The sequence below is a fragment of the Martes martes genome (assembly GCF_963455335.1).
Source record: "Martes martes genome assembly, chromosome: 10".
Classification (NCBI taxonomy): domain Eukaryota; kingdom Metazoa; phylum Chordata; class Mammalia; order Carnivora; family Mustelidae; genus Martes; species Martes martes.
The window spans coordinates 1076748-1089115 of NC_137898.1; the positions used below are offsets into that span (position 1 = coordinate 1076748).

Consider the following 12368-nt stretch of genomic DNA (forward strand, 5'->3'; position numbering starts at 1 on the left):
AACATCATATACTTCACTGGTTTTCATGCCAGTGTTTTGGGCACCTTCTTCAAGTGCAGGAGAAGGAAGAAAGGAATCACAGGGAGCCCAAGGCTTGTGGTTTGACAGTGTATTTATTTAGGGGCTTTTCAGGGTCTGGAGCAGACCTTGGTAGACAGAGAACAGGGCTGGGGAGGAAGGCCCAGGGAAGAGGAGTGACGGTTTGGGTCCCAGGCAGCTCCAGAGCTGGGGGGTAGACGGCCTCCCAGGAGTCCCACACCAGCCTCAGCTCAGGTGTTGCAGGTGGAGAAGACCGGTGGTGGGAAGGGGAGGTGGGTCTCTGATGGTAATAGCGCAAGCCTAGTCCTAACCAAATTCACTGGGGAGACTGGTGGGTGTTTAGAGGTTCAGATCCCAAGGTGCTGAGTTACAAATGCAGTGGACAAGGAGGCAGGGCCTTCTGGAAGGTGAGCGGGGAGGGATTCCAGGATGGATAAGAGAACAGCATCTGGTGAGCTGGACTCTGGGCCCAAAGTCTCAGCCACTCCTTTTCAGATGAAGACGGACAGGGATTTGGGCTCTGGGGATATGGAATGTTTTACTGGTCATGGCCAGGGGAGCTCAGATTGGAGATACCTGGGGTCTGTGGTCAGAGCCTCAGATCTTGCACTGGCAGCAAATGGGGACACAGCAGCTGGACTGGGAGCAGCAGGGTTTGCAGCAGCTGGACTGGGAGCAGCAGGGTTTGCAGCAGCTGGACTGGGAGCAGCAGGGTTTGCAGCAGCTGGACTGGGAGCAGCAGGGGACACAGCAGCTGGACTGGGAGCAGCAGGGTTTGCAGCAGCTGGACTGGGAGCAGCAGGGGACACAGCAGCAGGGCTGACAGCAGGATGACCCACAGCTTGAAGGGCAGCAGCAAGGTTTGCAGCAGCTGGACTGGGAGCAGCAGGGTTTGCAGCAGCTGGACTGGGAGCAGCAGGGTTTGCAGCAGCTGGACTGCGAGCAGCTGCAGGAGCCACAGCCCCCACAGGAGCCACAGCCCCCCTTGGAGCCCCCACAGGAGCCACAGCCCCCCTTGCAGCCCCCACACGAGCCGCAGCCCCCCTTGCAGCCCCCGCATGAGCCACAGCCCCCTTTGGAGCCCCCGCACGAGCCACAGCTGGAGCAGGAGCAGGCTGGCACACAGCAGCACACGGGCTTGCAGCAGCAGACGGGGACACAGCAGCCCGAGCCACAGCCCCCACAGCCGGAGCCGCAGCCCCCACAGCCGGAGCCGCAGCCCCCGGAACAGCCACAGCAGCCCATGGTTCTGGTGGGTTGAGGGTGGAGCAGGTCAGAGGAGCAGGTGCAGAGGACAGGTGCTCAGGTGTGGAGACTTCTGGGCCGGGAGCCCTTATATACCTGCCCAGAGATCAGGCTGATCACATACTGACTTCCTACTTCCTGTTTGTGCCTTTTCTCCAGGGCACAATCAGTGTGTGTGTGTGTGTGTGTGTGTGTGTGTGTACGTGCTGCCATCCCTGACCTCCCATTGGCTTGGACATCCTTTTTCATGTTTCTAAATTTAACTTCTTCCCATTTGTTTCACTGTTATTAATAGAAAGTAATTTCTAGGATTCTTAGCTTTTCTTGAATTTTCAGAGACTGGAGTATCTGCAGTTCTTAGGCGTGTGTGCTTCTCTCTGGCAGGCTGCACACGAAGGCCAGGCTTATTTGCAGGTGCCGGTGGTGCTGGCCCAATTCCCACCACCGCCTGCTGCAGAGATGACTTAGGAGAATTGTAATTCTTTTTCTATTAAAATTTTTGTTTAAATTCTAGTTCGTTAGCATGTAGCGCAACACTGGTTTCTGGACTAGAGTTCAGTGATTCACCTTACACACAACATCCAATCCTCATCACAACAGGTGCCCTCCTTAATCCCCATGCCCCTGCCAGCCCACCCCCCACCTCCCTCCCTCTACCCTCCGTCTGTTCTCTAAGTGTCTCTTATGGTCGTCTTCCCTCTCTGTCTCTCTCTCCTTTTTTTCTTCCCCTATGCTCATCTGTTTTGTTTTTGATATTCCACATATGAATGAGATCCTATGGCATTTGTCTTTCTGGGCTTATTTTGTTTAAAATAATACCCTCTAGTTCCACCCATGTCATGGCAAATGACAAGATTTCATTCCTTTTCACAGCTGCGTAAGCCTCCATTGTGTATATATACTGCATCTTCTTTACCCATTCGTCTGTTGATGGACATCTGGGCTCTTACCACTCTTACCATAGTTTCGCTATTGTGGACATTGCTGCTATAAGCATTGGGGGTGCAGCTGCCCCTTTGAATCTGTGTTTTTGTATCCTTTGTGTAAATACCTAGTAGTGCAATTGCTGGGCCATAGGGTTGTTCTATTTTTGACTTTTTACAAAAAATTCTGTTAGTCACCATACAGCGCATCATTAGTTTTCAACGTCGTGTTCCATAATTCATTGTTTGCATATAACACCTAGTGCTCCATGCAGTCCTTTTTGAGGAACCTGCGTACTGTCTTCCAGAGTGGCTGCCCCAGCTCGCATTCCCCCCACCCCAGAGTAAGAGGGTTCCCCTTTCTCCGCATCTTCACCAACACCTGTTTTTTCCTGGTTAATTTTAGCCATTCTGACTGGTGTGAGGTGGTAACTCACTGTGGTTTGATTTGTACTTTCCTGATGCCAAGTGACGTTGAGCATTTTTTCATGTGTCCGTTGGCCATGTGGATGTCTTCTTTGGAGAAATGACTGTTCGTGTCTTCTGCCCATTTCTTAACTGGATTATTTGTTCTGTGCGTGTTGAGTTGTATCAGTTCTTTATAGAATTTGGATACTAATCCTTTATCTGATAAGTCATTTGCAAATATCTTCTCCCATTCTGTAGATGGCTTTTGGTTTTGTGGACTGTTTCCTTTGTTGTGCAAAAGTTTTTCTTTTTTTTTTTTTAATTAAATTTTTTATTTATTTTCAGCGTAACAGTATTCATTGTTTTTTCACCACACCCAGTGCTCCATGCAATCTGTGCCCTCCCTAATACCCACCACCTGGTTCCCCCAACCTCCCACCCCCCGCCCCTTCAAAACCCTCAGGTTGTTTTTCAGAGTCCATAGTCTCTCATGGTTCACCTCCCCTTCCAATTTCCCTCAACTCCCTTCTCCTCTCCATCTCCCCATGTCCTCCATGTTATTTGTTCTGCTCCACCAATAAGTGAAACCATATGATACTTGACTCTCTCTGTTTGACTTATTTCACTCAGCATAATCTCTTCCAGTCCTGTCCATGTTGCTACAAAAGTTGGGTATTCGTCCTTTCTGATGGAGGCAGAATACTCCATAGTGTATATGGACCACATCTTCCTTATCCATTCATCCGTTGAAGGGCATCTTGGTTCTTTCCACAGTTTGGCGACCGTGGCCATTGCTGCTATAAACATTGGGGTACAGATGGCCCTTCTTTTCACTCCATCTGTATCTTTGGGGTAAATACCCAGTAGTGCAATTGCAGGGTCATAGGGAAGCTCTATTTTTAATTTCCTGAGGAATCTCCACACTGTTCTCCAAAGTGGCTGCACCAACTTGCATTCCCACCAACAGTGTAAGAGGGTTCCCCTTTCTCCACATCCTCTCCAACACACGTTGTTTCCTGTCTTGCTAATTTTGGCCATTCTAACTGGTGTAAGGTGGTGTCTCAATGTGGTTTTGATTTGAATCTCCCTGACGGCTAGAGATGATGAACATTTTTTCATGTGTCTGATGGCCATTTGTATGTCTTCAGTGGAGAAGTGTCTGTTCATATCTTCTGCCCATTTTTTGATATGATTATCTGTTTTGTGTGTGTTGAGTTTGAGGAGTTCTTTATAGATCCTGGATATCAACCATTTGTCTGTACTGTCATTTGCAAATGTCTTCTCCCATTCCGTGGGTTGCCTCTTTGTTTTGTTGACTGTTTCTTTTGCTGTGCAGAAGCTTTTGATCTTGATGAAGTCCCCAAAGTTCATTTTCCCTTTGTTTCCTTCGCCTTTGGAGACATATCTTGAAAGAAGTTGCTGTGGCTGATATCAAAGAGGTTACTGCCTATGTTCTCCTCTAGGATTCTGATGGATTCCTGTCTCTCGTTGAGGTCTTTTATCCATTTTGAGTTTATCTTTGTGGACGGTGTAAGAGAATGGTCGAGTTTCATTCTTCTACATATGGCTGTCCAGTTTTCCCAGCACCATTTATTGAAGAGACTGTCTTTTTTGCCCTGGATATTTTTTCCTGTTTTGTCAAAGATTATTTGACCATAGAGTTGAGGGTCCATATCTGGGCTCTCTACTCTGTTCCACTGGTCGATGTGTCTGTTTTTATGCCAGTACCATGCTGTCTTGGTGATCACAGCTTTGTAGTAAAGCTTGAAATCAGGTAACGTGATGCCGCCAGTTTTATTTTTGTTTTTCAACATTTCCTTAGCAATTCGGGGTCTCTTCTGAGTCCATACAAATTTTAGGATTATTTGCTCCAGCTCTTTGAAAAATACTGGTGGAATTTTGATTGGAATGGCATTAAAAGTATAGATTGCTCTGGGCAGTATAGACATTTTAACGATGTTTGTTCTTCCGATCCAAGAGCATGGAATGGTCTTCCATCTTTTTCTGTCTTCTTCAGTTTCTTTCACGAGCGTTCTGTAGTTCCTCGAGTACAGATCTTTAACCTCTTTGGTTAGGTTTATTCCGAGGTATCTTATGGTTCTTGGTGCTATAGTAAATGGAATCGATTCTCTAATTTGCCTTTCTGTATTTTCATTGTTAGTGTATAAGAAAGCCACTGATTTCTGGACATTGACTTTGTATCCTGCCACATTACTGAATTGCTGTATGAGTTCTAGTAGTTTGGGGGTGGAGTCTTTCGGGTTTTCCATATAAAGAATCATGTCATCTGCGAAAAGAGAGAGTTTGACTTCTTCCTCGACAATTTGGATACCTTTTATTTCTCTTTGTTGTCTGATTGCTGTTGCTAGGACTTCTAATACAATGTTGAACAAGAGTGGGGGGAGTGGGCATCCTTGTCGTGTTCCTGATCTCAACGGGAAGGCTGCAAGCTTTTTCCCATTGAGGATGATATTTGCTGTGGGTCTTTCATAGATAGATTTGATGAAGTTCAGGAGTGTTCCCTCTATGCCTATACTTTGAAGCGTTTTAATCAGGAACGGATGCTGGATTTTGTCAAAAGCTTTCTCTGCATCAATTGAGAGGATCATGTGGTTCTTTTCTCTTCTCTTATTGATTTGTTCTATCCCATTGATTGATTTGCGAATGTTGAACCATCCTTGTAACCCAGGGATGAATCCCACCTGGTCATGGTGGATAATCTTTTTAATGTGCTGTTGGATCCTGTTTGCTAGGATCTTGTTGAGAATCTTGGCATCCATATTCATCAGTGATATTGGTCTGAAATTCTCCTTTTTGGTAGGGTCTTTGCCTGGTTTGGGGATCAGGGTAATGCTGGCTTCATAAAAAGAAGGCCGGGGTAGCGATTCTCATATCAGATAAATTAGATTTTAAACTAAAGACGGTAGTCAGAGATACAGAAGGACACTACATAATTCTTAAAGGGACTATCCACCAAGATGATCTAACAATTGTAAATATCTACGCACCCAATGTGGGAGCAGCCAACTACATGAGAAAACTATCAATCAAGATAAAGAGCCATATTGATATGAATACATTAATAGTAGGAGATCTTAATACGCCTCTCTCAGAAATAGACAGATCATCGAAGCAGAAAGTCCATAAAGAAATAAGAGCATTGAATGACACATTGGACCAGATGGACCTCATAGATATATACAGAACATTCCACCCTAAAACAACAGAATACTCATTCTTCTCAAGGGCACATGGAACCTTCTGCAGAATAGACCACATACTGGGTCACAAATCAGGGCTCAACCGATACCAAAAGACTGAAATTATTCCCTGCATATTCTCAGATCACAATGCTTTGAAACTGGAGCTCAATCACAAGGAAAAGTTCAGAAGGAACTCAAACACCTGGAAGCTAAAGACCACCTTGCTTAAGAATGCTTGGATCAACCAGGAGATCAAAGAAGATCTTCAACAATTTATGGAAACCAATGAGAATGAAGACACTTCACTCCAAAACCTATGGGATACAGCAAAGGCGGTCCTAAGGGGGAAATACATAGCCATCCAAGCCTCCCTCAAAAAAATTGAAAAATCCAGAATACACCAGCTGTCTCTACACCTTAAAGAACTGGAGAATCAACAACAAATCAAACCAACTCCACATGTAAGAAGGGAAATAATCAAGATTAGAGCAGAGATCAATGAGGTAGAAACCAGAGATACAGTAGAACGTATCAATGAAACTAGAAGCTGGTTTTTTGAAAGAATCAATAAGATCGATAAACCATTGGCCACACTAATCCAAAAGAAAAGAGAGAAAGCCCAAATTCATAAAATTATGAATGAAAAGGGAGAGATCACAACTAACACCAAGGAAGTAGAAACAATCATCAGAAGTTATTATCAACAGTTATATGCCAATAAGGTAAGCAACCCAGATGAAATGGAGGCATTCCTGGAAAACTATAAACTCCCAAAATTGAACCAGGAAGAAATTGACAACCTGAATAGACCGATATCTAGTAACGAGATTGAAGCAGTGATCAAAAACCTCCCAAAAAACAAGAGCCCAGGACCCGACGGATTCCCTGGGGAATTCTATCAATCTTTCAAAGAAGAAATAACACCTATTCTCCTGAAGCTGTTTCAAAAAATTGAAGCAGAAGGAAAACTTCCAGACTCTTTTTTTAAAAAAGATTTTATTTATTTATTTGACACAGAGAGAGAGCGAGAGATCGCAAGTAGGCAGAGAAGCAGGCAGAGAGAGAGGGGCAAGCAGGCTCCCTACCGAGCAGAGAACCCGATGTGGGGCTCGATCCCAGGACCCTGAGATCGTGACCTGAGCTGAAGGCAGAGGCTTAACCCATGGAGCCACCCAGGCGACCCTGTACAGAAGCTTTTTATCTTGAAGTTCCAATAGTTCATTTTTGCTTTTGTTTCCCTTGCCTTCAGAGATGTGTCTAGCAAGAAGTTGCTACAGCCAATATCAAAGAGCTTACTGCCTGAGTTCTCCTCTAGGGTTTTGATGGCTTCCTGTCTCACATTTAGGTCTTTCACCCATTTTGAGTTCATCTTTGTGTGTGGTCTAAGAGAGTGGTCCAGTTTCATTCTTCTGCATGTGGCTGTCCAATTTTCCCAGTACCATTTGTTAAAGATACTGCCTTTTTTTCCACTGGACATTCGTTCCTGCTTTGTCAAAGATTAGTTGACCATAGAGTCAGGGGTCCATTTCAGGGCTCTCTGTTCTGTTCCGTTGATCTATGTATCTGTTCTTGAACCAGTACCATACTGTCTTGGTGATCACAACTTGGTGATACAACTTGAAGTCAGGAATTGTGATGCCACCAGCTTCGGTTTTCTTTTCTTTTTTTTTTTTTTTTAAGATTTAAAAAAAAATAAGCATATAACGTATTATTAGCCCCAAGGGTACAGGTCTGTGAATCGCCAGGTTTACAGACTTCCAGCACTCACCACAGCACTCCCCAATGTCCATAAGCCCACGACCCTCTCCCTACCCCCCTACCCCCGGCAACCCTCAGTTTGTTTTGTGAGATTAAGAGTCTCTTATGGCTTGTCTCCCTCCCGATCCCATCTTGTTTCATTTATTCTTTTCTTATCCCCCAAACCCCCCACATTGCCTCTCAGCTTCCTCGAATCAGGGAGATCATATGATAATTGTCTTTCTCTGATTGGCTTATTTCATTAAGCATAATAACCCTCTAGTTCCATCCACGTTGTTGCAAATGGCAAGATTTCATTTCTTTTGATGGCTGCATAGTATTCCATTGTATGTATGTATGTGTGTGTATATATATATACATATATAAATATATATGTATATATGTATATATATGTATATATTATATATAATATATATGTATATATTATATATATTATATATCATATATAATATATATGTATATGTATATATGTACATATATTATATATATAATATATATATACATATGTATATGTATATATGTATGTATGTATGTGTGTGTGTGTGTGTATGTATATATATATATATATATATATATATATATATATACCACATCTTCTGTATCCATTCCTCTGTTGATGGACATCTAGGTTCTTTCCATAGTTTGGCTATTGTGGACATTGCTGCTATAAACATTCGGGGGCACGTGCCCCTTCGGATCACTACGTTTGTATCTTTAGGGTAAATACCCAGTAGTGCGATTGCTGGGTCACAGGGTAGCTCTATTTTCAACGTTTTGAGGAACCTCCATGCTGCTTTCCAGAGTGCTGCACCAGCTTGCATTCCCACCAGCATTGTAGGAGGGTTCCCCTTTCTGTGCATCCTCGCCAGCATCTGTCATTTCCTGACTTGTTAATTTTAGCCATTCTGACTGGTGCGAGGTGGCATCTCACTGGGGTTATGATTTGTATTTCCCTGATGCTGAGTGATGTGGAGCACTTTTTCATGTGTCTGTTGGCCATCTGGATGTCTTCTTTGCAGAAATGTCTGTTCGTGTCCTCTGCCCATTTCTTGATTGGATTATTTGTTCTTTGGGTGTTGAGTTTGCTAAGCTCTTTATAGATTTTGGATACTAGCCCTTTATCTGATATGTCGTTTGCAAATATCTTCTCCCATTCTGTCAGTTGTCTTTTGGTTTTGTTAACCGTTTCCTTTGCTGTGCAAAAGCTTTTGATCTTGATGAAGTCCCAATAGTTCATTTTTGCCCTTGCTTCCCTTGCCTTTGGTGAGTTTCTAGGAAGAAGTTGCTGCGGCTGAGGGGCAAGAGGTTGCTGCCTGTGTTCTCCTCAAGGATTTTGATGAATTCCTGTCTCACACTGAGGTCTTTCATCCATTTTGAGTCCATTTTCATGTGTGGTGTAAGGAAGTGGTCCAGTTTCATTTTTCTGCATGTGGCTGTCCAGTTTTCCCAACACCATTCGTTGAAGAGGCTGTCTTTTTCCCACTGGACCTTCTTTCCTGCTTTGTCGAAGATTAGTTGACCGTAGAGTTGAGAGTCCATTCCTGGGCTCTCTATGCTGTTCCGTTGACCTGTGTGTCTGTTTTTGTGACAGTACCATACTGTCTTTGTAGTAGAGCTTAAGTCTGGAATTGTGATGCTTCCAACTTTGGTTTTCTTTTTCAACATTCCTCTGGCTCTTTGGGGTCTTTTCTGGTTCCACATACATTTTAGGATTATTTGTTCCTTTTCTTTGAAAGAAATGGATGGTATTTTGATAGGGATTGCATTAGACGTGCAGATTGCTTTGGGTAGCATAGACATTTTCACAACACTTGTTCTTCTAATCCATGAAGGTTTTTTCATTTCTTTGGGTCTTCCTCAATTTCTTTCACGGGTACTTTGTAGTTTTCTGAGTACAGATTCTTTACCTCTTTGGATAGGTTTATTCCTAGGTATCTTATGGTTTTGGGTGCAATTGTAAATGGAATTGACTTCTTAATTTCTCTTTCTTCTGTCTTGCTGTTGGTGTATAGAAATGCAACTGATTTTTGTGCATTGGTTTTCTATCCTGACACTTTACTGAATTCCTGTATGAGTTCTAGCAGTTTTGGGGTGGGGTCTTTTGGGTTTTCCATATAAAGTGTCGTATCATCTCTAAAGAGTGAGAATTTGACTTCTTTGCTGATTCAGATGCATTTTATTTCTTTTTGTTGTCTGATTGCTGAGGCTAGGACTTCTAGCCCGATGTTGAATAGCAGTGGTGATAGTGGACAGTCCCACCGTGTTCCTGGCCTTAGGGGAAAAGCTTTCAGTTTTTCCCCATTGACAATGATATTCGCTGTGGGATTTTCATAGATGGCTTTGATGATATTGAGGTATGTACCCTTATATCCCTACACTGTGAAGAGTTTTGATCAAGAAAGGATGCTGCACTTCGTCAAATGCTTTTCCAGCATCTATTGAGAGTATCATATGGCTCTTGTTCTTTCTTTAATTAATGTATTGTATCACATTGATTGATTTGCAGATGTTGAACCAACCTTGCCGCTCCGGAATAAATCCCACTTGGTCGTGGTGAATAATCCTTTTCATGTACTGTTGGATCCTATTGGCTAGTATTTTGGTGAGAATTTTCGCATCTGTGTTCATCAAGGATATTGGTCTGTAATTCTCCTTTATGATGGGGTCTTTGTCTAGTTTTGGGATCAATGTAATGCTGGCCTCATAAAATGAATTTGGAAGTTTTTCCTTCGTTTCTATATTTTGGAACAGTTTCAGGAGAATAGGTTTCAATTCTTTTTTTTTTTTTTTTAAATTTTCAGCGTAACAGTATTCATTGTTTTTGCACCACACGCAGTGCTCCATGCAATCGGTGCCCTCCCTAATACCCACCACCTGGTTCCACCAACCTCCCAGCCCCGCCCCTTCAAAACCCTCAGGTTGTTTTTCAGAGTCCATAGTCTCTCATGGTTCACCTGCCCTTCCAATTTCCCTCAACTCCCTTCTCCTCTCCATCTCCCCATGTCCTCCATGTTATTTATTATGCTCCACAAATAAGTGAGACCATGTGATAATTGACTCTCTCTGCTTGACTTAGTTCACTCAGCATAATCTCTTCCAGTCCCATCCATGTTGCTACAAAAGTTGGGTATTCGTCCTTCCTGATGGAGGTGCAATACTCCGTAGTGTATATGGACCACATCTTCCTTATCCATTCGTCCGTTGAAGGGCATCTTGGTTCTTTCCACAGTTTGGCGACCGTGGCCATTGCTGCTATGACCATTGGGGTACAAATGGCCCTTCTTTTCACTCCATCTGTATCTTTGGGGTAAATACCCAGTAGTGCAATTGCAGGGTCATAGGGAAGCTCTATTTTTAATTTCTTGCGGAATCTCCACATTGTTCTCCAAAGTGGCTGCACCAACTTGCATTCCCACCAACTGTGTAGGAGGGTTCCCCTTTCTCCACATCCTCTTCAGCAAGCGTTGTTTCCTGTCTCGCTAATTTTGGCGATTCTAACTGGTGTAAGGTGGTGTCTCAATGTGGTTTTGATTTGAATCTCCCTGATGGCTAGTGATGATGAACATTTTCTCATGTGTCTGGTAGCCATTTGTATGTCTTTGTTGAAGAAGTGTCGGTTCATATCTTCTGCCCATTTTTTGATATGATGATCTGTTTTGTGTGTGTTGAGTTTGAGGAGTTCTTTATAGTTCTTGATAGGATATCAACCTTTTGTCTGTACTGTCATTTGCAAATATCTTCTCCCATTCCGTGGGTTGCCTCTTTGTTTTGTTGACTGTTTCCTTTGCTGTGCAGAAGCTTTTGATCTTGATGAAGTCCCAAAAGTTCATTTTCGCTTTTGTTTCCTTTGCCTTTGGAGACATATCTTGAAAGAAGTTGCTGTGGCTGATATCGAAGAGGTTACTGCCTATGTTCTCCTCTAGGATTCTGATGGATTCCTGTCTCACATTGAGGTCTTTTAACCATTTCGGGTTTATCTCTGTGGACGGTGTAAGAGAATGGTGGAGTTTCATTTTTCTACATATAGCTGTCCAGTTTTTCCAGTACCATTTATTGAAGAGACTGTTTTTTTCCACTGGATATTTTTTCCTGTTTTGTCAGAGATTATTTGACCGTAGAGTTTAGGGTCCATATCTGGGCTCTCTACTCTGTTCCACTGGTCGATGTGTCTGTTTTTATGCCAGTACCATGCTGTCTTGGTGATCACAGCTTTGTAGTAAAGCTTGAAATCAGGTAACGTGATGCCGCCAGTTTTGTTTTTGTTTTTCAACATTTCCTTAGCAATTCGGGGTCTCTTCTGAGTCCATACAAATTTTAGTATTATTTGCTCCAGCTCTTTGAAAAATGCCGGTGGAATTTTGATTGGAATGGCATTAAAAGTATAGATTGCTCTCGGCAGTATAGACATTTTGACAATGTTCATTCTTCTGATCCAAGAGCATGGAATGGTCTTTCATCATTTTTTTAATTAAATTTTTTATTTATTTTCAGCGTAACAGTATTCATTGTTTTTTCACCACACCCAGTGCTCCATGCAATCTGTGCCCTCCCTAATACCCACCACCTGGTTTCCCCAACCTCCCAGCCCCGCCCCTTCAAAACCCTCAGGTTGTTTTTCAGAGTCCATAGTCTCTCATGGTTCACCTGCCCTTCCAATTTCCCTCAACTCCCTTCTCCTCTCCATCTCCCCATGTCCTCCATGTTATTTGTTCTGCTCCACAAATAAGTGAGACCATGTGATACTTGACTCTCTCTGACTTATTTCACTCAGCATAATCTCTTCCAGTCCTGT

General features: G+C 43.2%; 1 protein-coding gene across 1 annotated transcript; it reads right to left on the reverse strand.

Annotated features, from left to right (window-relative positions):
- Window positions 1–636: 636 nt before the first annotated feature.
- LOC308351240 (uncharacterized protein) lies at window positions 637–1284 on the reverse strand (the record flags this gene model as incomplete). Its single annotated transcript, XM_080816752.1, has 2 exons — window positions 637–940; window positions 1070–1284. The coding sequence occupies 2 exons, from the start codon at window positions 1282–1284 to the stop codon at window positions 637–639; spliced, it is 519 nt and encodes a 172-aa protein (XP_080672878.1).
- Between the last annotated feature and the right edge of the window lie 11084 nt (window positions 1285–12368).